The sequence below is a fragment of the Piliocolobus tephrosceles genome, chromosome 12 (genome assembly GCF_002776525.5).
Source record: "Piliocolobus tephrosceles isolate RC106 chromosome 12, ASM277652v3, whole genome shotgun sequence".
In the NCBI taxonomy this organism is placed as follows: Eukaryota; Metazoa; Chordata; class Mammalia; order Primates; family Cercopithecidae; genus Piliocolobus; species Piliocolobus tephrosceles.
Window position 1 is genome coordinate 95140486 of NC_045445.1, and position 25764 is coordinate 95166249.

Here is a 25764-nt window from a genome sequence, read left to right on the forward strand (position 1 = left end):
TTTCTCAGGGTTTAGAGTATGAAAGAAGAGCTACAATGGAGATTCTGAATTACTGTGCCATGGTGCTGAAAATGAAGCATGATGTCATTGAAATGCCGAATTCTACAAATACTTTGGAAGTAGTTACTGAAATATAAAAAACACTGTGCCAAACTTCTGTGTTTGGAAATGCCTACATTTCTAAACAGCTGTTTTCCATTATGAAATAGGATCAAATTAGTCACTTGAAGTGAAAGCATTCAAGGCTGAATTCTGTACTGCATGTTGTAACACAAAAATATAAGGCCTAACGTTGACCTCTTGGCACATAAATGTGTCAGGCCTCCAGTTCCAAGTCAAAGGAGAATAAACTACCAAAAAAAAAGTGTAATGATAAATTTTCTAGTTTTTCACTTATGTCTTCAATGTAAAATGTAAACTCCAGTATTTTGCATGTATAAACACCCACAGCTTAAATAAAAATACATTTCTGTGTGTGTGTTTTTTATTTTTAAACACCAGGTTGGAGTGCAGTGTTGTGAACATGGCTCACTATAACCTTGAACTCCTGGGCTCAAACAGTCCTTCCACCTCCGCCTCCCCAGTAGCTAGGACTACTGGCATGTGCCACCCAAACCCAGCTAATTTTTAAGGTTTGGTTTTGTTTGTTTGTTTTAGAGACAGGGTCTTGCTAGGTTGCCCAGGCTGATCTCAAACTCCTGGCCTCAAGCAATCCTGTCTCAGCCTCCCAAAGTGCTGGGATTACCCACCATGCCTAACCAAAAATTACATTTTTGGAAGTTAATTTTTCATTACTCAGCCCCTTCATTCATGTTAGCTGCCCATCCCTGTAAGCATTTACAGCCCATAGTTCAAAGACTCTTTGAAATTTATTGTGATCATTGTCCTCTGTGCAGTTCCTGTCCTCCTTTCTGAGGTAACCCAGAGGTTCCCTTGGATTCTCGCTCTCTTACTCCTAAGGATACTTTTCATGAGACCTCTGACTTTTCAGTTGTGAAGATTTGCTTTGGGCTAAACAAGTGCCTATTCTGGTATCTACTTGTCTCAAATTATTTCTGAGGACCTTCAGGCAGTAGTGCATGCTACAGACTTCGTCTCTGCAAAACAGACTTTCATAACTACTTTTTTAGTTTGTGCCAGCTATTATATTATAAATTGTAAGTCTTAGAATTGGCTAGGAATCATAAATCTCCATTTTACAGATGAAGAAGCTAAGTGACTTGTCCCCACAAACTTTGATCATAGGTTCACTGGATGCCAAAGTTCTTGCTGTATACACTGATAACAAAAGTTAGCATCAAAGTACAGTTTCCAGCCCGTGGTTGACACACAACAGGTTTTTTAAAAATCCAAGTTGTCCCTTTTGTTCTTAAATGTGACAGAAGGCTTCATCTGCAGAAATGGGCTGGCTTCTGGCAGCCTAAGAGTAATTAAGAGTACTAAAATTGGGCCGGGCACAGTAGCTCACGCCTGTAATCCTAGCACTTGGGGAGGCCGAGGTGGATGGATCACCTGAGGTCAGGAGTTCGAGACCAGCCTGGCCAACATGGTGAAACTCTCTCAACTAGAAATACAAAAATTAGGAGGGTGTGGTGGTGGGCGCCTGTAATCCCAGCTACTTTGGGAGGCTGAGGCAGGAGGATTGCTTCAACCCGGAGGTGGAGGTTGCAGTGAGCTGAGACCACATCATTGCACTCCAGCCTGGGCAACAAGAGCAAAACTCCATCTCAGAAAAGAAAAAAGTACGAAAATTGGGTACTCGCAAATTAAAATTAGGACCTTAATAGTGTGTACTGAACACTGGATCGGTATTCTGCTACCTCTAGCTTGACTGCCGCATTTCATGGCCAAGACTACCAAGTATGTGCATGTAGATAATTGAAATTCCTACAGTTGAGAGGGAAGGCCACCTTATCAGTGTTTCCTTGAAGTAACTGTGGTTCCTAATTGCTGCTGTTCTTTCAATACATTATTCTTTAGCTTTGTGATTATCAGTCTGGTCTCTTAATGGTCGGTTGTTGAACTCCACAATGTAGTGATGCATATTTGCATCAACAGTAGTTTCAGTCTGTAATTATTTAGTAGTTAGAGTTCAAGGTGGCCTTCCAGTTGAAATGTAAGTCATCTATATTTCTGTTGCTGAATCAGACTTACACATAATCCATCCCGCCCTCGAATCTTCTTATAAGGTGATAATTCCTTACTGTCTTTGAATTCTTTTGAATTCTTTTTGCCTTGGTAAGAACAGGTAGAGAAGATAGACCACAGAACTCTGCCCGAGTCAGTCACCAGTTTGGTGTATTTAGCATGGTAGAGGGGCTTGAGGGAATATGGTACAAGCTGGAGGAAGTCAAGTATTGCAGAGGTCAGAAAGCAGTATTGCCTCTAGTTTGAAGTTAACTTTAACAAGCATTTATTATGCTCTTTTTATGGTCCAGGCAGAGTGCTAACATAATTCTGCCACTAACGGGCTTACAGTCTAGTTATTTTTTTATGCCCTTGTGTTTATTGTGTTACTTGTGAGTTGATCTCAGATTACTTTATGCCCACTTTTCCAGTTTCCTTTATTTGAGAAAGTACTTAATGGAAAGACCATTGTTTTTTAGAGACAGGATCTCACTCTGTTGCTCAGACTGGTGTGCGGTGCATGATCTCGGCTCACTGCAGCCTCAACCTCCTGGGCTCAAGCGATCTTCCCACCTTAGCCTCCTGAGTAGCTGGGACCACAGGCATGTGCCATCATGCCTGGCTAATTTTTTAAACAATATTTGGTAGAGATGGGATCTCACTGTGTTGCCCAGGCTGGAATCCTCGGCTCAGGCAATCTTCCTGCCTCTTCCTCCGCCTCCCAAAGTGCTGGGATTACAGGTATGAGCCACTATGCCCAGCCCTGAAAGAGCATTATTTTAAAGTCAGACCTAATTAGTTCAAATCCAAGTACTACCATATTGCTAACTGTGTGATTTGGAGCAAGTTAATTAAGTTTTCCAAGCTTCTGTTTTCTCTGTTTGAGTAAAGGAGAGGGAGGGGGATGAATGATCTAATACCCATTTCACAGAGTTAGAAGGATAAATGAAATATGCCTAGCCCAGTGTCTATCTTGAAATATTAATCACTGCAGTTAGCTCCATGAGGTCAAAGACTCTTGGCTCTTGTTACTGCTGTGTTTCCATACCTAGATTGGCACCTGGCATATATCAGTGCCTGGCTCAGTACACATTGGTTGAAAGTTGAAACAGTTCATTGGTTGCCTACTCTGTGCGAGTGGTCTATGTACTGGAGATAACAGCAGTGAACAAAACATTTTTGAAATCTCAGCCTTCTTGAAGCTTACATTCTAGTGATTAATACTTCTGATTGTTTTTAATATCAAATACTCTTCAAATGTTTCTGAAAGAGCCACAGTATGTAATACATAAAATGGGGACTATGAGCTCAGGTTGAAGAGAAAGTAGGAACACCAGGTCAGGTACGGTGGCTCATGCCTGTAATCTCAGCACTTTGGGAGGCCAAGGTGAGAAGATTGCTTGTGTCCAGGAGTTTGAGACCAACCTGGGCAACATAGCAAGACCTGTCTCTACACAAAATCAAAACTTAACCAGGCATGGTGGTGCACACCTGGAGTCCCAGCTATTTGGGAGGCTGCAGTGGCAGGGTTGTTTGAACTCGGGAGGTTGAGGCTGCAGTGAGCTGTGATCCCGCCACTGCATTCCAGCCTTGGTGACAAAATGATACCTTCAAAAATTAAAAATTAAAAAAAGTAGAAACACTAATCCTCTCTGGTTATTTGATCCAGTCTCCACCTACGAAAATTCTGGTTTGGGGAAGCACAGTTTGAAAGCCACTTCTTTAGACTACCTGTAGGTTGGAAATGAGACATGTCTTAGAGAGCTGTTTTCTCCTGAGGTTTTCGTTTTTGTTTGAGACAGAGTCTCGCTCTGTCATCCAGGCTGGAGTGCAGTGGTATGGTCTCGGCTCACTGCAACCTCCACCTCCCGGGTTCAAGTGATCTTCCTGCCTCAGCCTCCTGAGTAGCTGTTACTACAGGCACCCGCCACCATACCCGGCTAATTTTTTTTTTTTTTTTTTTAAATAGAGATGGAGTTTCACCATATTGGCCGGGCTGGTTTCGAACTCCTGACCTTGTGTTCCACCTGCCTTGGTCTCCCAAAGTGCTGGGATTACAGGCATGAGCCACCACACCCGGCCTCCCCTGAGTTCTGTAAACAGGTGTCACTTCCTCTCAAAAACCATCACCCCGCTGACTGTTGAGGTGCCTTTATTCTGTGTTCCCATGGTGCCCTGTGCTCCATAACTTCTCACACGTTAAGTGTCTTGCTTTGTGCTGTCTGCATCCTGGCACTTAGTAGGCCCTCAACCTCCATTCACTGAACTGAACGGTGAGCCAGCAATTAAAAGCTATAGATGGTCATTCATAATCTCAACTCTCGCTTTCTTTAAAACTCAAATGTGCTGTTTTTTCTGATCAGTTGTTTGGGTATGTTATAATTGAATCTCTCCTAAATCATTTTACTCTCCTAAATCATTTTACTCTCCTGGAAAATTACAAGGTTAACGACTAAACTGGACCAATTTGGGCCAGGCACGTACAGGTGGTACCAGTGATGATGAATGTGTAAATTGAGCCACAGTGCTCACTATTCTGACGGTCATTGTTGGCTCTTTGCCCTGTCAGGATTGAATGCAGATTGTATTTTGCTAGGAATAAATTGCCATGTTGTGTGATCTGACTAGATAAGTGTTTCTTAAACTTGCTTCATCATAAAATCATCTGGGGTTCTTGTTAAAAACAGATTTCCAGCCTGACCCTAGACCTACTGAATCAGACTTCAGGGGAAGGGCTTAGAACAGCGATTACTTCCAAAGAATGAGAGTAAAAGGATTATTACTTTTCATTCTACATACTGCCATATTGTTTGATTTTTTTTCCCTGAATATGTTCTGCTTTTATTCAGCTGCAATTTTATATTTTGATTAACTTACAATTCATGGTACAAAAATTCAAAAGATACAAAAGGATATGTGATAAAAAATATTCCACCCCTTTCCCAGTCACTAGGTTCTCCTCCCTGGAGGGGACCAATATTATCAGTTCATTGTGTATTCTTTCAGAGATACTATGGCTATAAAAGCATATATAGTTACACATTTTATATATATGTGCACATTTTACATATATACATATTCTACACAAAAAATACCTTTTAAAAACAGCATAGTATAATGTTCTGTCCCTGGCACTTACCATTTACCATATCTTGATGATTTTTCTATGTGTATAGGTAAGAGTTTTGTCATTTTTTATGGTTTTGCACTATTCCATTGTATGTATACATTATGATTTACTTAACTAGTCCCTTATTGATGGGCAATTAATTAGGTTGTTTCCAGTCTTCACCTATTACAAATAATGCTGCAATAAATATTTTGTGTTTGCAGAGAAGTTGCTCATACTTAGGCACTTGCATTGTTGTTCCAAGTGCTTTACATATCTAAAAGATAAATCCCTGAAAGGAGAATTGCTGGGGGAAAGGGTATGCACATTTGTAATTTTGAAAGGTCTTGCCAAATCGCTCTCCCTAGATATTCTACCATTTATACCCCTACCAGGAATGTTTGCAAGTGCCTGTTTCCTTCACCAATACATTATTTGCTAATCTTGTAGGTGAAACATCATGTTTCAGTACTATTTTAATTTTTATCTCTCATCACAAGTGAGTTTGATCATCTTTTTATATGCTTAAAATCTATTTGTTTCCTTTTTTGTGAAATGTTCTCTTAGATCGTTAGGTTTTTTTCCCTTCTCTATTAAGGAAATTAGTCTTCTGCACTGTAAGTTGCACATTTTTTGCAGATTGTCATTTGTCTTTTGAGCTTACTTACATTCGTTTTTCCCAAGCAGAAATGTTTGATTTTTTTTTTCTTATTCATCAGTCATTTATACATTCATACTGTGGAAATGTTTGATTTTCATATAGTCAAGAGTACTGACCATTTTCTGGGAGTGTTACTGGATTTGCTCATAAACTATCCCCACTCTGAGATTATACAAAATTTCCCTCATGTTGTCTTTTATTATTATTTTTATTTTTATTATTACTATTTTTTTTTGAGACGGAGTCTTGCTCTGTCACCCAGGCTGGAGTGCAGTGGTGCCGTCTTGGCTCACTGCAACCTCTACCTCCTGAGATCAAGCAAGTCTCCTGCCTTAGCCCCCCGAGTAGCTGGGATTACAGGCGCCAGCCATGATACCTGGCTAAATTTTGTATTTTTAGTAGAGACGGGGTTTCACCATGTTGGCCAGGCTGGTCTCGAACTCCTGACCTCAAGTGATTTGCCCGCCTTGGTCTCCCAAAGTGCTGGGATTACAGGCATAAGCCACCGTGCCTGGCCTATTATTTTTATGGTTATCCTAGTTAAAGTGTGAAGTATGGATCCATGTTTTTCTCCTCAAATGACTCTTCAGTTATCCCAACACCATTTGTTAAATAATCTTTATTACTTTTCTAATCTAAAAACTGAGTTTTTTTAGAACAAATAAATGGCATATAAATAAAGGGAAGGGGAACTGCTATATGTTAAGATCCTTAGAAGCCATATCAACCAAATACAGCATGTGAATTCTATTTGAATCCTGATTTGAACAAAGCAACCATCAAAAGACATTTTGGGGACAATCATAGAAAGTAGAATAGGGACTAATAGGGACTGGATATTATGATATTAAGAAATTGTTAATTTTGTTGGGTGTAATAATGGTACTATTTGTTACTTTAACTGTGAGAGTTAAATAATGAAGTATTTATGGGTGAAGTGATTTGATGTCTGGAATTTGCCTTAAGATATGCCAGGAATGGTCAATAGCTTATGAAAAGATATTCAACATCACTAATCCTCCGAGAAATGCAAATCAAAACCACAATGAGATATTACCTCACACTCATTAGGATGGCTACTGTTAAAAAAAAACACTGAAAATAAGTGTTGGCAAGGATGTGGATAAATTGGAACCCTTATGCACTGGTGGTGGGATTGTAAAATGCTGCAGCTGCTGTGGAAAACAGTATGGAGGTTCCTTAAAATATTAAAAATAAAACTACCATATAATTCAGCAATTCCACTTCTGAGTATATATCTAAAACAATTGAAAGCAGGATCTCTAAGAGATATTTGCACACCCATGTTCATAGCAGTACTATTCACAGTAGCCAAGAGTTGGAAGCAACCCAAATGTCTATTGATGGATGAATGGATAAACAAAATGTATAGCATACAATAGAATATTATTCAGCCTTAAAAAGGAAAGAAATCCTGTTACATGCTACAATATGGATGAACACTTGAGGACATTATGCTAAGTGAAATAAGCCGGTCACAAAAGGACAAATTCCATATGATTCCGCTTATGTGAGGTGTCTAAAGTAGTCAAATTTATAGAAACAGAAAATAGAATTGTGGTTACCAAGAGCTAGGAGGAGGGAGAAAAGGGAGCTGTTATTTAATGGGTATAGAATTTCAGATTTGCAAGATGAAAATGTTCTGGAGATACATTATATAACAATGTGAAAATCCGTAACACAGCTGAACTGTATGCTTAAAAATAGTCAAGATGGTAAATTTTATGATTTTTAATCCCAACAAAAAATATTAAAATACCATAGAAAGGCCAGGCGTGGTGGCTCACACCTCTAATCCCAGCACTTTGGGAGGCTGAGGAGGGTGGATCACCTGAGGCCAGGAGTTCGAGACCAGCCTGGCCAACATGGCGAAACCCTGTCTCCGCTAAAAATAAAAAAATTAGCCAGGTGTGGTGGCATGTGCCTGTAATCCAGCTACTAGGGGGGCTAAGGCAGGAGGATCACTTAAACCTGGGAGGCAAAGGTTGCGGTGAGCCGAGATCATGCCACTGCACTCCAGCCTGGGCAACAGAGCAAGACTCTATCTCAAAAATATATATATATGTGTGTGTGTGTACACACACACACACACACACACCATAAAAAGGAGGGGGCAAGGTAGATGAAACAAGAATGACTTAACATTGATAACAATTGAAAGTGGGTATTGCTTTCGTGGGGGTTCATTACCTTTGTATGTTTAAAATTTTCCATAATAAAAAGTTCTTAAAGTTCTTAAAGCTTTAGGGGAGCTTGGGATTTGTGAACAGAACTGAATTTGAATCCTAGCTCCACTTTTTAAAAATCGAGGTATAACTCATATACCATAAAATTCAACATTTTAAAGTGTACAATTTAATGGTCTTCAGTATATTCATAGTGTTGTGCAGCTACCACCACTAATTCCAGAAGATTTTTATAACCTCAAAGGGTAACCCAGTACATACTAGTCTTATTCCGCATCCCCACAATCCCTGGCAACTACTAATTTATTCTTCCATCTCTTTGGATTTGCCTATTCTGGGCATCTCATATGAAAGAAGTCATACAATATATGACTTTTTGTGTCTGGCTTGTTCCACGTTAGAATTCTGTTTTCAAAGTTCATTGATGTTGTAGCATAAATCCCTACTTCATTCCTTTTTATCACCAAATAATATTTCCTTTTATGGATATACCACATTTTGTTTATCCATTCATCAGTTGATAGACATTTGGGTTATCTCCACTTTTGAGCTATTATGAATAAGCCTGCTGTGAACTTTCACGTACAAGTTTTTGTGTGAACATAGCTTTTCAGTTCTCTTGGGTATATACTTAGGATTAGAATCGTTGGATCATGTGATAACTATGTTTAACCATTTCAGGATCTCTGAGACCATTTTCCAAAGTAACTGCACTATTTTTCATTCCCACTAGCAATTTACGAGGATTCCAGTTTCTCTGCATCCTTGCCAACACTCATTATTTTCCATTTTTTGATTATAGCCATCCTAGTGGGTGCTAACTGGTGTCTCATTTTGGGTTTTGATGGGCATTTCTGTAATGACTAATAATGTTGAGCAGTTTGTCATGTGCTTATTGGCAAGCTGCACTTTTTAGCTATGTGACTTTGGTCAAGTTCTCTAACCTCTGACCCTTATTGATCGTTTGTCTTTAAAACGAAGATAATAATGCCTCCTGACGTTATTGCAAGGTTAATGGACGTGAGGTGGGTTTGGAACAGTGCCTGGTACATAGTAGGTACTTAATTGATATCTAATACTACTTTGCTACTTGAGCTGTGGATAGCTTGCAATCTAGTGATTTCACTACATCTGCTGTAGAAGTTAAATGCTGAGATGATAGTGCCCTCTCATTTGCCAGAGCTGTTTTTCTTTTTAACAATCTCACTAGGCCTTTCTTTACTATTCTGTACCAATCAACTCCTGTTCTCTGTCCTTTCTAGTTGGAAGGACATGGTTAGGACCATGGAGATAAAAGAGTAAGATAGAACCTGTGACCCTAAAACTGGAAGATGATGGTATTGTCAAATTAGTTCTGTGACTGTGTCATCCATCTCTGTGCTATAAGAGTGAAGAGAAGGGGAATTAAAAATAATTTGTCCAAGAGGTGGCAGGCCTATGGAAAGTATTCAAAACATTGGGAAAGAGAGGCAATAAGGCATTCTAGGCAGGGAAACCAAGTGAGCAAAGACAGGGAAGCAGGAGTAGTCTTAGAAGTGGGTAGTTAGGAAATTAGCCTGTTAGGAGAGGGGTATTGCGGAATTGTGAGAGAGATTCGTGAGATTCTTATTCTATTGTTTTCCATTACCTACTCCAGAATATTTAGTAAAAGAAGTCCTATACCTGGAATCATGAAACTTTTGTTCTAATCTTGGTTCAGCTGCAATTAGCTAGTTCAAGTCATTTATCCTCTCTAGGCCTCAATTGCCTATGTGATAAAATGAATGATTGGATTAGTTCAGTGATTCTTAATTGGGGGTGTGCATGAGAACCTACTGAAAACTGTTTTGAAATATAGGTGTTTGGATCACACTCAAGACATTGTTCCAGGCTAGGTACAGTGGCTCACGCCTGTAATCCCAGCACTTTGGGAGGCCGAGGCCGGCGGATCACCTGAGGTCAGGAGTTTGAGACCAGCCTGGCCAACATGGTGAAACCCCGTCTCTACTAAAAATACACAAATTAGCCTGGTGTGGTGGCATGCGCCCGTAGTCCCAGCTACTCAGGAGGCTGAGGCAGGATAATTGCTTGAACCCGGGACACGGAGGTTGCAGTGAGCCGAGATCAGGCCACTGCACTCCAGTCTGGGTGACAGAGTAAGACTCTGTTTCAAAAAAAAAAAAAAAAGAAATAAATAATTCCAGCAGATCTGAGGTGACGCTCAGGTTTGTATATTTTGAAAAAGATCTCCAGGTGGTTGTGCTGTACATTCCTAGTGTTTTAAGAGCTACCAAATTGATTAAAAATCACTAGTCCTTGGCTTTCTGGAGTTGAAATCACTTGAATGGTGGCATAATCGGCTTCAGACCAGCTAAAGATTAAGTGGTGTAGTAGAAAGGGTCTTTGGTGACACCAAGAGACTTTGATGTCAGTGTGACCCAGGTTGCTGTTTCCCGGCTTGATAGCTCTGAGTATGGCATCTTACTTTTCTGAGCCTCAGTTTCCTCATCTGTAAAATGGGGCTTCTAATACCTGCATGGTGTGGTTGTGATGATGAGAGAGAAAATATCACACTTAGTAACTGTGCCTGGTACAAGGTCAATGGATGCTCAACTTGTATGCCTTGTATGAGTGGTGTGCTGGAAGAAACTATTACCGGGGGACAGCATAAAACTTTACTCCTACCCTGACACATCTGGAGTTACTCATATCTCTAGGCATAAATATGTTACAATACTTTTTGGCTCCTTTGCCTGGATATCAAATAAATATCGACCTTGCTTCACTGTCTGCATACTGGTGTCTCTCCCCTTGTGTGTGACATGACTAGCAACTGTAACTAGACTCCTTTTCCATGATCTAGGAGTTTCATGCATTGAAACTCCTGTTAAACTCCAGAAAACTACCATTCCAACTTAAATGAAAAATAGATTAGTCGAGTTGAAAAAAACCATCAAGGTCCACAGGCTCCAGAGCCAAAATCTGGGCTTTGCTCCTCCTCGCCATATGACCTTGGGGCTAATAATGTGTAAAATGGGGATAATAATAATAGGTGTGCCCTCACAAGGTTGTTGTGAGTATTAAATGAGTTAATGCACATAGTACATATTCAGTATCTGTTAGCCATTATTATTACTACTATGTACCGGGTCTTATGTGGGAGCCAGGAATACAGAGGTAAATTCTCTATATGGTCAAGGAACTTAATCTGGTGGAGCCGGTATACAGATAATCTCAGTATACTTCAAGTACAGCAATAGAGGCATGTACAGGAAGAGTACTTAACAGTTTACCTCTATTACATAAAAAATAATGATCTCCAGGAAGAAGCACGGTACAACAGAAAGTATGCATTCCAGAGTCAGATCAGCCTGGATTTGAATCCTGCCTACCACTCACTCATTATGCAACTTTGGGGGCAGTCAATCTCTCGTAGCCTTAGTTTCCCCATTTCTAAAATGGGGTGAAGTTTCTGACTTCTCACTGTTGGAAGTGCAACTATTTAGGTGCCCTGCGATGGAGGGTGCTACTAAGAAAAAAAGCAAGGACTTTTTAAAAACAGATAAACTTAGATTTCTATGTATATTTCTATGTCTTAAGTTTTTCATCCATATGTACCTACCTAAGGTTAATGATGAGATAATATATATAAAATATGTACAGCATATAGATGCTGAGCAATAAATAATAGCTTTATTATCTAACAGAAGTCTCTAATGTTATTGTTTGAAGTAAAAACTTAAGTAATATATACTGTGTTAATTTCAGTATTCTAATTTTGAAGAGCCTCAGGGCAAGTTTCATGAAAGGAGTGAAAAAAAGAACTGGGGGAATGAACACATGTATAACGCTGTCTGTGTTTACAGTAATAATCAAGTTGTAGACTGGGAGAGCATTTTTTTGTTTTTGTTTTTTAAGAGTATTCTGTTCTGGTTGGGCGCAGTGGCTCATGCCTGTAATCCTAGCACTTTGGGAGGCCAAGGCAGGAGGATCACTTAAGCTCAGGAATTCGAGACCAGCCTGGGTAGCATAGTGGGATCTCATCTCTGTATTAAAAAAAAAAAGTAAAAAATGTTAAAAGAATGTTCTGTTCTGTCACATACAATCTCAAATTTCACCAGACTATAAAATTTAGTTGCTAAACCTGACCTTCTAACAATACAAATCAGCTTCTGTGGCATGACACGTTCTCTTCTTCCCTCCTAGGTCTTTCAGAGCCTTGAAGACCACCATTTGGAAGTGGTGGCGTTTTTCAGGGAAAATGGCTTTCATGGCCTTCTTGCCCATGACTCCGAGTATGCTCTCTACAATATTCCCTCTTACTACAGTTCCCATGCTCTGAAACTGAGCTGGAATGGGAAGAACCTCACTACCAACCAGTTCCTGATGCAAGAAGTAGCCAAGCAGCTGGGCCTGAAGAGGATGAATTTCCCCATATTTGCTGCACTGCTAGGTAGGTCATCCGAAGAAAAGACTGCAGTGATTGGTAGTTTCCTCTTCTGGTGTTAAGAGATGAGGACTAGAGTGATTTAGCCTGTCATCATTAGATTTGTCTTCTTAAAAAGTCTTCACACTAAACACTGCTGGGGAGAACTCAGCATGGTTTTTGGGCTTCTTGATAGAGCACACTAAAACTCAGCATGTTTGTTTTGTGGGTTGCTACAGGTTATTCCAGAACATTATTTAGATTCCTGTAAACCTTCTTTTGCTACATTTTATAACTCTTTTATGCAGAGTATTCTCAAGCCAAATGTTTTATTAGCCCTAAACAACTTTGTTTCCCCACACAGAGCATTAACATTTCTTGCCCAGTGTCTCAATTTAGATCAGAAAGACAAATTATTGATTATGTTTTTCTCTTTGTTTCTTTTGTGCTAGTATTTTTTATGAAAATTTCCAAATACACAGCAAAATTGAAAAAGGGCTTTGCAGTAAAAACTCTATATCTACCACCTGTATTCTGCCATTAACATTTTACTATAATTGCCTTATCATATATCTGTCCATTCCTTTACCCATCCATCAATCTATCTCTTATTTTATTTTATTTTATTTATTTATTTATTTATTTATTTATTTATTTATTTTTTGAGACAGAGTCTCGCTCTGTCGCCCAGGCTGGAGTGCAGTGGCACGATCTCGGCTCACTGCAGTCTCCACCTCCCAGGTTCAAGAGATTCTCCTGCCTCAACTTCCTGAATAGCTGGGACTACAAGCACCCGCCACCATGCCCAGCTAATTTTTGTATTTTTAGTAGAGACAGGGTTTCACCACGTTGGTCAGGCTGGTCTTGAACTCCTGACCTCAAGCAATCCACCTGCCTCGGCCTCCCAAAGTGCTGGGATTACAGGCGTGAGACACTGTACCTGGCCCAATATATCTCTTAAAGATGTGTTTCAAAGTAAATTGCAGAGAATTGATTATGTTTTGAATTGGTTATTCAAGTACTTAGCACATGAAGGTTAATATTCTGTCTCAGGCGTGACCTTTGCTCTATAATTCCAAAGGACATGAGTTTGGATGATATAATAGAGTCAGCACAAGTTTTGGAATTAGGCCATTGGCAAATCACTGAAGTGACATCTCCCTGGTTTCAGTTTCCTCATCTGTGAAATGCGGATAATAATACCTCATGGTGTTACTGGTAAAGTGAAATGAAATAAGGTATACAAAATGCCCAGCACTCATTAGGCAGTTAGTAATTGGTGGCTGCTATTATAGAAGGCAACGTGACTCAAGGGATAAGTAATAGCATGGGCTTTGGAGTTACATTCCTAGCTTTTTATCTTGGTGTGTGTACCTATTGGCCAGACCACGTTGGGCCAAGTCACCAAACTTATCTGAACCTCAGTTTCCTTATCTGTAAAATGGAAATGATATTACCATACATAGTCATTATAAAGATGATACATATAATACACATGAAACATATTAAGTGATCAACCCAGAGCTACTGTATTACATTAAGAATATAGACCTATGTGAATTATTTGATCATTTTCTTCCCCAGAACCCCTTTCATGGCCTGGAGGTTCTAAGATAACATTTGTACAGTCAATAAATGACAAATGTACTTTATAGGTAATCACATCCTCCCAGATGAGGACCTGGCTGCTTTTCACTGGAGCCTCTTGGGACCAGAACATCCTCTTGCATCACTTAAGGTAATGTTTCCTATTTCTTGCCTATACAGATTAGGGGATATGAGGTTTTGATTGGAGTTTGATGGAATAATTATCTTTTTTTTTTTTTTTGGAGACGGAGTCTTGCTCTGTCGCCCAGGCTCTGGAGTGCAGTGGCCGGATCTCAGCTCACTGCAAGCTCTGCCTCCTGGGTTCACGCCATTCTCCTGCCTCAGCCTCCTGAGTAGCTGGGACTACAGGCGCCCGCCACCACGCCCGGCTAGTTTTTTGTATTTTTTAGTAGAGACGGGGTTTCACCGTGTTAGCCAGGATGGTCTCGATCTCCTGACCTCATGATTCTCCCGTCTCGGCCTCCCAAAGTGCTGGGATTACAGGCTTGAGCCACCGCGCCCGGCTGGAATAATTATCTTATATTAGATTTAAAATATTTCACATACATACTAAAGAAAAAAAATTGATTATGGCCAGGTGCGGTGGCTCATGCCTGTAATCCCAGCAATTTGGGAGGCCGAGGCAGGCAGATCACCTGAGGTCAAGAGTTCAAGACCAGCCTGGCCAACATGATGAAACCCCGTCTGTACTAAAAATACAAAAATTAGCTGAGCATAGTGGCAGGCGCCTATAACCCCAGCTACTCAGGAGGCTGAGGCAGAAGAATCGCTTGAACCCAGGAGGCGGAGATTACATGAGCCAAGATCGTGCCACTACACTCCAGCCTGGGCAACAAAACGAGACTCCATCTGAAAAAAAAAGAAAAAAATTGGTTATGATCAATACCCTTAATATCTCAAGAATTCATACAAATCTATAAAGAAATATACTGATAACCCCATAATGAAATAATGGACAAAGGACAGAAGCAGAAAATTCACAAGAGAGAAAATACAATGACTAGATGTTCAACCTCACTATTGATCAGACATGTAAATTAAATGATCAGTGTGATTTTTCTTTTTCTTTTTTGAGACAGTCTCACTCTGTCATCCAGGTTGGAATGCAGTGGCACAATCTCAGCCAGCTCACTGCAACCTCTACTTCCTGGGTTCAAGCATTTCTCATGCCTCAGCCACCCAAGTAGCTGGGATTACAGACATATGCCACCACACCTGGCTTTTTTTTGTTGTTTTTTTTGAGACAAAGTCTCACTCTGTCACCCAGGCTGGAGTGCAGTGTTGCAATCTCAGCTCACTGCAACCTCCACCTCCCAGGTTCAGGCAGTTCTCCTGCCTCAGCCTCCCAAGTAGCTGAGATTACAGGCGTGCACCACCATGCCCAGCTAATTTTTTGTATTTTTAATAGAGACAGGGTTTCACTATGTTGGCCAGGCTGGTCTCGAACTCCTGGCCTCAAGTGATCATCCCGCCTCAGCCTCCCAAAGTGCTGGGATTACAGGCATGAGTCACCACACTCGGCCAGTGTGAATTTTTTTTTTAACTTAACAGTTGAACAAATATTGAAAAATTAGTTTACCCACTATTATCAAGACTGTTGCAGCCCGGGCATGGTGGCTTATGCCTGTAATCAAAAATTAGCCGGGTGTGGTGGCACGTGCCTGTAGTCCCAGCTACTCGGGAGGCTGAGGCAGGAGGATCACTTGAACCCAGGGGGCGGAGGTTGCAGTGAGCTGAGATCACGCCACTGCACTCTAGCCTGGGTGACAGAATGAGACTCTGACTCAAAAAAAAAAAAAAAAAAAAAGACTGTTGTGAGACTGATACCTGCATACACTTCAGGTGACTGTATTCTATTTACCTCGTTCTTTCATTCTCCTAGATGACTGTTTCATACCTTCTCTGTCTTCAAGCCTCTAATATTTCTCCTCATTTGCTCACTCTCAGTTCATGACCTTACTTCCTATTTTACTGAGAAAATGGAAGCAATGGGAAGAAAACTTCGACGAGTTCTTACCCCCTCTTCATCTCACCTACAGGAAGGTGTTATCCCCTCTGCAGCCACATATTCTGCCTGCCTCCTATTAATTGTGCATGACCTGTCCATGTTCCTATCTAAGGCCAGTCCCTCTACTTATACTAGGTCCCATCTCTGTTTATTTAAAAAAAAATTTTTAAGAGACAGGGTCTTGCTATGCTGCCCAGGCTGGAGTGCAGTGGCACAATCACATCTCAAGTGATCAATCCTCCTGCCTAAACCTCCTGATAGCTGGGACTATCGGGCACAGCTCCCATCTCCTTTGGCCAACTTAAGAGCATCAGTTCAGCAGTTCTCGCCCTTTTTCTCCTGCATCATCAAGTTTCCTCTTTTCATTGGCTCTTTCCAAATTGTATAAGCATGCATCTATGAAGTTTAAAAATACAACGTTATTTTTTTTTAAAAAGCCTCTCAATCTCACTCTCCCCACCCAAGCTACTGCTCTATATCTCTCGTTATAGAAAACTCCTCTAAAGACTTGTCTACACGTGAGTTTCTTACTGTTTCCTTCCCCTGTTTGCTTTTCAGTTGATTTGCTGAAATTGCTCTCGACAGGGTCACCAGTATAACTTCTCAGTTAATAAACCCAGTGGCCAGCTGTCGGTTTTCATTTTACTTGACCAGTCAGCAGCATTTGACACAGATGCTCACCCGTTCTTCCATGGAACACTTTTTTCACTTGGCCTTAAGGACACTACTCTCTTCTTATTTCCTTCCTACCTCACTGACTGCCGCTCCCCAGTCTCCGTTACTGCTTCCTTGTCTTTTCCACTTGTTAAAGGTGGAATAGCCCAGAGTTCCATCCTGGTTCCCTTCTCTTTTCTTTTCTGGTTTGTTTTGTTTGTTTGTTTGTTTGTTTGTTTTTGAGACAGGGTCTCATTCTGTTGCCCAGGCTGGAGTGCAGTGGGGCGATCATGACTCACTACAGCCTCAAACTCCCAGACTCAATTGGTCCTCCTACAGCAGCCTCTTGAGTAGCTGGGACTACAGGCACATGCCATCATGGCTGGCTAATTTTTTTTGTATTTTTTGTAGAGACGTGATCTCACCATGTTGCCCAGGCTGGTCTCAAACTCCTATGCTCAAGCGATCTTCCCACCTCAGCCTCCCAAAGTGTTGGGATTATAGCCGTGAGCCACCATGCCCGGCCCCTTCTCTTTTCTGTCTCCACATACGATTGATCTCATATAGTCTTATGATTTTAAATCTAACTGCCAATTCAGTATTTTCATTTACATATCCAATAGGCATCTCAAAGTTATATGTTCAAGTGGAAATTCCTGATCTTCTCCCTAAACGTGTTTCTCCCACAGCCTTCCTCATTTTTGTTAAAGGCAGCTTCCTCTTTCCATTTTCTTTCTTTCCTCTTTTTTTTTTTTTTTTTTTTTGAGATGGAGTCTCGCTTTATTGCCCAGGCTGGAGTGCAGTGGCACAATCTCAGCTCACTGCAATCTCTACCTCCTGGATTCAAGTGATTCTCCTGTCTCAGCCTCCTGAGTAGCTGGTACTATAGGCGGGCACCACCACATCCAACTAATTTTTGTATTTTTAGTATAGACAGGGTTTCATCATGTTGGCCAGGCTGGTCTCAAACTCCTGAGCTCAAGTGATCTGCCCACCTTGGCCTCCCAAAGTGCTGGATTACAGGCGTGAGCCACTGTACTCAGCCCATCCTTCCGTTTTCTCAGGTTAAAATCCTTGGGGGTCATCCTGACATCCCCCTCTCTCTCTCATACCCCACATCTCATTTGTCAGCAAATACCATCAGCTCTCCCTTCAAAATATACCTACTTCTTACCATTTGCACTGCTGCTACCCTGACCAAGGCACCATTATTTCTTGCCTGGATTATTATAATAGCTTACTAACTATTGGTCTTTTACTTACACTCTTCCCCTTACCTCCATTTTATTCTCAATATAACAGGAGAGCGACCCTTTAAAAAAAAAACAACTGAGATCCTGTCACTTCTCCATTCAGAATCCTTGGCAGGGCACTGTGGCTAACACCTGTAATCCTAGCACTTTGGGAGACTGAGGCGGACAGATCACTTGAGGTCTGGAGTTCGAGACCGGCCTGGCCAACATGGTGAAACCCCATCTCTACTAAAAACTTTAAAAATGGCTGGCGTGGTGGCTCACGCCTGTAATCCCAGCACTTTGGGAGGCCAAGGCGGGCAGATAGTGAAGTCAGGAGTTCGAGACCAGCCCAACCAACATGGTGAAACCTGATCTCTACTAAAAATACAAAAATTACCTGGGTGTGGTGGTGTGCATCTGTAATCCCAGCTACTCAGGAGGCTGAGGCGGGAGAATCGCTTGAACCAAAGAGGTGGAAGTTGCAGTGAGCCGAGATCATGCCACTGTACTCCAAGCAACAGCGAGACTCCGTCTCAAAAAAAAAAATTAGCTGGGCCTGGTGTTGCGTGCCTGTAACCTTAGCTACTCGGGAGGCTGAGGCAGGAGAATTGTTTGAACCTAGGAGGCAGAGGTTGCAGTGAGCCAAGATCATGCCACTGTACTTCCTCCTGAGTGGCAGAGCAAGACTCTGTCTCAAAAAAAAAAATTCTCCAATAGCTCTTCATGTCACTCTGCCAATCCTTACCATGGCCTGGCCTACAAAGCCCTCCCTTTACTGTCTGGCCCCCTCTCATATCTCTGATTTCTTTCTTTCTTTTGCTCTTAGAACCTTTGCACTTATCATTCTCTCCACTTGGAATACTTTTCCCCTCATAGCTATTTCTTCACTCCTGAGGTTTTCTAAAATTTTGTTCTCAGTGAGGCTTTTCCTGATCACCCTATAAAAAATTATATGCACACACTTATCTGCAGTAGGGATTGTCTAGAAAACAATTATGTGCACATGTATGCACATACATACTTGCATTCCCTAGCTTCTTCTCTACTTTTCTCTCCGCAGCACTTATCTGCATCTAGTACTCTACATCTAGTACATACCCGGTTAATTTTTGTATTTTTAGTAGAGACGGGGTTTCACCATGTTGGCCAGGCTGGTCTCGAACTCTGGACCTCAGATGATCCACCAGCCTCGGCCTCTCAAAGTGCCTGGATTACGGGCGTGAGCCACTGCGCCCAGCCTACACTGTACATTTTACTTATTTAGTTTGTTTAACTCCCCTCACCCTATCCCAACACATCTACACGAGAATTTAAGCTCCCGTGAGGGCAGAGATTTTTGTCTGTCTTGTTCACTGCTATTTCCCTGGTGCCTAGGACAGTGCCTGGCACATAGTAGGCAGTAAATATTTAAGGAATGAATAATAAAGGCTTTTGGCAAAACAATTTATAAAAATTCAGAAACCTTTAGGAAATTTATACCCTCTGCCTCAGTAATTACAGTTTGAGGAAGCTTGTAATTAAATCATTGGAAAGTGGGCAAGACGTCATACCTATAATTTATGAAAGCATTAAAAACTTTTTCTTTAAAAATGTGTTAAGGGCCAGGTGCAGTGGCTCATGCCTGTAATCCCAGCACTCTGGGAGGCCATGACAGGCAGATCACTTGAGGTCAGGAGTTCAAGAACAGTCTGGCCAACATGGCGAAACCCTGTCTCTACTAAAAATACAAAAATTAGCCGGGCATGGTGGCAGGTGCCTGTAATCCCAGCTGCTTGGGAGACTGAGGCAGGAGAATTACTTGAACTCAGGAACTGCACATGTGTGCACATAATTGTTTTCTAGACAATCCCTACTTCATTTCAGCCTGGGCGACAGCAAGACTCCATCTCAAAAACAAAATAATAATAATAATAATAATAATAGACGGCACCATGAGGGAAATTTTGTATAATCTCAGAGTGGGAATATTTTATGAGCAAATCCAGTGGTGGTGTGTGCCTGTAATCCCAGCTACTCGGGAGGCTGAGGCAGAAGAATCGCTTCAACCCAGGAGGCAGAGGTTGCATTGAACCGAGATTGCACCACTACGCCCCAGCCTGGATGACAGAGTGAGATTCTGTCTCAAAAAAAAACAAAAAGAAAAAAAGTTTAGGCATCACAAAAACAGGAAAAGTAATATATAGTAAATCACCATTGTAACATCTTCCAGATCCAACAGTTACCAATATTTTGCCACATTTTCTGGGTTTTTTTGTAGTTGCTAATGTTTTTTAAAGCAAATCCCTTTCACATTCTTCAGTACACATCTCTAAAATACTTGGGCAGTTTCTTACATAAGCATAATGCCGTTATTACTCCTGACAAAATTAATGCAAATTTCTTGGTATCATCTTAATATCCAGTCCATTTTCAGATTTTCCTGATTGTCTTAAAATGGCTTTTTGTGATTAGTTCAAATCAGAATCCAAATGTTGTCAACTCATTATAATATTACATTTAATAGCACAAAAGCCAAAATGTCTCATGAAAGGAAGCCTGATTAATTGTGAGTGTCATATACAGTAGTTATCTCTGTAGGAAGATGGATGATATGTTTTTATTGCTGTATACTTTTCCATGTTTTCCAAATGTTCTGTGCTGAGAATGAAGGGATGAAACTATTTTTAAAGAAAATATTTTAATTGTCTCTCTGTGGATTTACCAAATTTGGATTCCATATCCCCCCCTCAACTTCACCCTTTTTCTTAGTGATCCATCTTTGATGTCAGCGTCCCTTGCTTATCTTGCCTTTTCTAGGTTCGAGCTCATCAGCTGGTTCTTCCTCCCTGTGACGTGGTGATCAAGGCTGTTTCTGAGTATGTCAGTTCCATCAAAGATCCCTCAAACCTAGATGTAGTTGGGAAGGATGTTTTCAAACAGTCTCAGGTAAGTTAGCATTCCCCTTCCTAAGAGTCCTCAATTTTCTTACCTTCTTCAGCAACACCAACAGGTCCCTGATCTTTTCTGTGACACCTAAGTTTTCTTCCTAGCTGCTTGTCTTCTCCATGCTTACAAACCAGAGCTCCAAAATTTCCTTTAAAAAACATTACACAGCCTGGATTGAAAGTGTCCTTTACCTTTTTTTCTACTGATGATTAAAGTAATATAAGCCCATTCTAGTCCGGGCACAGTGGCTCACACCTGTACTCCCAGCATTTTGGGAGGCCAAGGTGAGTGGATCACTTGAGGTCAGAAGTTCAAGACCAGCCTGGCCAACATGGTGAAATCCCATCTCTACTAGAAATACAAAAAATTAGCTGGGTGTGGTGAGGCAGAAGAATTGATCGAACCCGGGAGGCGGAGGTTGCAGTGAGCCGAGATTGCGCTGCTGCACTCCAACCTGGGTGACAGAGTGAAACTTCATCTTAAAAAAAATAAATCAGTAAAGTAATATAAGCCCATTCTAGAAAATTTAGAAAATGAAAACAAATCACATAAAATCTCATTACCCATAAACAGCTTGCTATAGTTACCACTCTGACATATGTCCTTCTAGTCTTTTTTTTGTTTCAGTGTACACATGGTGGCTCACACCTGTAATACCAGCATTTCAGGAAGCCAAGGCAGGAAGATTACTTGAGCTTAGGAGTTTGAGACTAGCCTGAGCAGCATAGCAAGACTTTGTCTTTCCCCCCAAAGAATTTGAAAGTAAATTTTTTAAAATGTACACATCCCTCACTTAATGCTGGGTCAACTTAACATTTTTCTGCTTTCCAGTAGTGCAAAAGCAATATGCTTTCAGTAGAAACTGTACTTTGAGTACCCATATACCCATTCTGTTTTTCACTTTCAGTATAGTATTCAGTACATTACATGAGATATTCAATACTTTATTATAAAATAGACTTTGTGTTAGATGATTTTGCCCAGCTGTATGCTAATGTAAGATATTCTGAGCACATTTAAGGTGGGCTAGGCTAAGCTATGATGTTCAGTAGGCTAGGTGTATTAAATGGATTGTTGACCTATATTTTCAACTTGTGATGGGTTTATTGGGACATAACCCTGCCATAAATCAAGGAGCATCTGTGTATCTTAACATAAAGGAGTTCTTGCTCAATGGAAGATAATGAGCAAAGAAAAAAGACTACTTAAAGTGAGTCTACATAAAACAAAAATGAAAATTTCATTGTTAATAGTGGAAAAAGAGCTCAACTGGGATTTTATTCTACAAAATGAAATTAAAAATTATGAAAATAAGTTAGTTTTATTTTTAACAATTTGATTTATATTTTCAATTTGGATTTCTCACTTATTTTTAAAATTAACATACAGTCAAGCCGACTTGTGAATTTTAACACATGTATTGATTTATGTGACCATCATCACAATAAGAATACAGAACAGTTGTGCTACCCCAAAAAACATGCTATCCCTTTGTAATAACACCCAAACCTACCTTTAAGCCCTGGCAACCACCAGTTCATTTTCTGTTACTATGGTTCCATCTTCTAAAGAATATCACATGAATCATACAGTATGTGATTTTTTTTTTCTTTTTTGAGACGATGCCTCGCTCTTGTTGCCCAGGCTGGAGTGCAATGGTGTGATCTCGGCTCACTGCAACCTCCGCCTCCCTGGCTTAAGCGATTCTCCTGCCTCGGCCTCCAGAGTAGCTGGAATTGCAGGCGCCCACCACCACACCTGGATAATTTTTTATATTTTTAGTAGAGAGGGGTTTTCACCATATTGGCCAGGCTGGTCTTGAACTCCTGACTTCAGGTGATCCACCTGTCTTGGCCTCCCAAAGTGCTGGGATTACAGGCGTGAGCTACCACGCCCAGCCCAGTACATGATATTTTGAGAATGGCTTCTTTAATTCAACATAATACCTTTGAGATTCTTCTAAGTTGTTGCGTGTTACCTGTATCAATAATTCATTCCTTTTTATTGCTGAGTAATAGCCATTGTATGGATATGCCAGTTTGTTTATCCATTCACCCCTTAAAGAATATTTAGATTGATTTCACTTTATGGTGTTATGAATAGAGCTGCTATAAACATTTGTGTACAGGTTTTTGTATGAACACAAGTTTTTATTTCCCTAGTGTAAATACCTACAAGTGGAGTTTCAGGGTCATGTGGTAAGTGTGTGTTTAAATTTATAAGACCTTGCCAAAGTAGCTGTTCCATTCCTTACCAGCATTTGGTATTGTCAGTTTTTTTTCCATTTATTTTTTTTTACTGACAAATGAAAATTATATATATTTATTGCATACAACATGTTTTGAAATACGTATACATCGTAGAATGGCTAAATCGAGTTAATTAACATATATATTACCTCAAATGCTTTTCATTTTGTTGTGGTGAGAACACTTAACATCTACTCTTTTAGTAATTTCCAAAAATATAATACCTTGTTATTAACTGTGGCCACCATGTTATACAACAGATTGTCAGTGTTTTTTATAGCTGTTTTAATAGGTGTGTAGTGGTAGCTCGTCATAGTTTTAATTTATGTTTCCCAAGTGACTAATGATGAACATTTTTTTTCTTTTTGAGACACAGTCTCACTTTATTGCCCAGGCTGGTGTGTAGTGGCATGATCTCGGCTCCCTGCAGCCTCCGCCTCCCGGGCTTGAGCAGTCTTCCCGCCTCAGCCTCCCAAGTAGCTGGGACTACAGGCGCACACTATCATGCCTGGCTAATTTTTGTACTTTTCTTAGAGACAGGGTTTCGCTGTGTTGCCTAGGCTGGTCTCAAACTCCTGAGCTCAAGCAAGCTGCCCACCTCAGCCTCCCAAAGTGCTGGGATTACAGGTGTGAGCCACCGCGCCTAGCCAACATTTTTGTCCTGAGCATATTTCATGCATATATCCTCTTTGACAAATGGTTTGTTCATAAACAGTCTTTTGCCTCTTTTTTTAAATTGGTTTGTTCATTTACTTACTGTTGTGTTTTGAGAGTTCTTTATAATGCATATGGGTGCTTTGACAGATACCTGGTTTGCAAATCTTTTCCCCCAGTCTGTAGTTGTCTTTTCTTTTTTTTTTTTTTTTTTTTGAGACGGAGTCTCACTCTGTCGCCGGGGCTGGAGTGCAGTGGCCGGATCTCAGCTCACTGCAAGCTCCGCCTCCGGATCTCAGCTCACAGCCTCCCGGGTTCACGCCATTCTCCTGCCTCAGCCTCCCAAGCAGCTGGGACTACAGGCGCCCGCCACCTCGCCCGGCTAGTTTTTTGTATTTTTTAGTAGAGACGGGGTTTCACCATTTTAGCCAGGATGGTCTCGATCTCCTTACCGTTGTCTTTTCTTTTAACAGCATCTTTTGCAGAGCAAAGTTTTACAGTTTTCATTAGCGTTTATCTTTTATGGGCCATGCTTTTGGTGTGATGTCTAAGAACTCTTTGACCAACTATAGGCATGACTATTTTCTTCTGTTTTCTTTTTTTAAAATATTTTTTAAAAAGAAGAACATTGGCCAGGTGCAGTGGCTCACACCTGTAATCCCAGCACTTTGGGAGGCTGAGGTGGGTGGATCACCTTAAGGTCAGGAGTTCAAGACCAGCCTGGCCAACATGGTGAAACCCCAGCTCTACTGAAAATACAAAAAATTAGCTGGGCATGGTGGCGCATGCCTGTAATCCCAGCTACTCGGGAGGCTGAGGCAGGAGAATCACTTGAACCCGGTAGGCGGAGGTTACAGTGAGCCGAGATTGCACCATTGTACTCCAGCCTGGGCAACAAGAGTGAAACTTCATCTCAAAAAAAGAAAAAACAAAACATTTATTGCGTGACCAATCATTGAAATTTTTAAAATGAACTGGATGCTGCTACAGCTGCCCCTTTGGGTATAGGGGTTACTCCTTCACAGAGTATGTGCCTGAATTCATGGTATGCAATTTTTAGCTACCTAATTATACCACTCCTGGTGGTATTTTGTCTTTTAGCCTCGGCACTCTAGTTATACTTTATTTTATGTTTGGGAGGGTAGCGACATTTGCCACACATTGACTTCTGAAAGTGGCAGGTATTAGAGCTGTAGCAGCAGCACAATGTGTGCGTCTAAATGTGAGGCTTTCCAAATAATGATGTTCCCTTCATAACCTCACTTCTACTTTATGTTTTTCTTTCTTTCTTATTTATTTATTTATTTGAGATAGAGTCTCACTCTGTCACCCAAGCTGGAGTGCAGTGACACTATCTTGGCTCACTGCAACCTCCACCTCCTGGGTTCAAGCAATTATCGTGTCTCAGGCTCCGGAGTAGCTGGGATTACAAGCACGCGCCCCCACACCTGGCTGATCTTTTGTATTTTTAGTAGAGACGGGGTTTCACCTTGTTGGCCAAGCTGGTCTTGAACTCCTGACCTCAGGTGATCCATCCGCCTAGGTCTCCCAAATTGCTGGGAGTACAGGAATGAGCCACCACGCCCAGCATGCTTTTCTTTTTTAATTACATAGTTCTATACTTCACATTTTAGAACAAATCATCCATATTTAGTTGATTTCTGTATAAAATATGAGAGGTTGTGTTTTTCATATGGATGTCAAATTGTTTCAGCACAGTTTGTTGAAAAGACTATCTTTTCCCCATTGAAGTGCCTTTGCACTTTTGTTAAAAATCAATTGACCATGTTTGTGTTGGTCTATTTCTGGACTCTGTTCTGTTCAGTTGATCTATGTGTCTATCCTTTTACCAGTAATACACTATCTTGATTACTATAACTTTATAATAAGTCTTTTTTTTTTTTTTTTTTTTTTTTTTGGCA

General features: G+C 40.8%; 1 protein-coding gene across 2 annotated transcripts in view; it reads left to right on the plus strand.

Moving 5' to 3' along the window:
• FAM120C (family with sequence similarity 120C) overlaps positions 1-25764 on the plus strand; it is a 129656-nt gene that overhangs the window by 11694 nt on the left and 92198 nt on the right. For both annotated transcript variants that reach the window (XM_023202478.2, XM_023202480.2), the window contains exons 2-4: positions 12290-12536; positions 14165-14247; positions 20811-20939. In XM_023202478.2, the coding sequence (XP_023058246.1) occupies positions 12290-12536; positions 14165-14247; positions 20811-20939 (459 nt within the window). The remainder of the gene's footprint in view (positions 1-12289; positions 12537-14164; positions 14248-20810; positions 20940-25764) is intronic.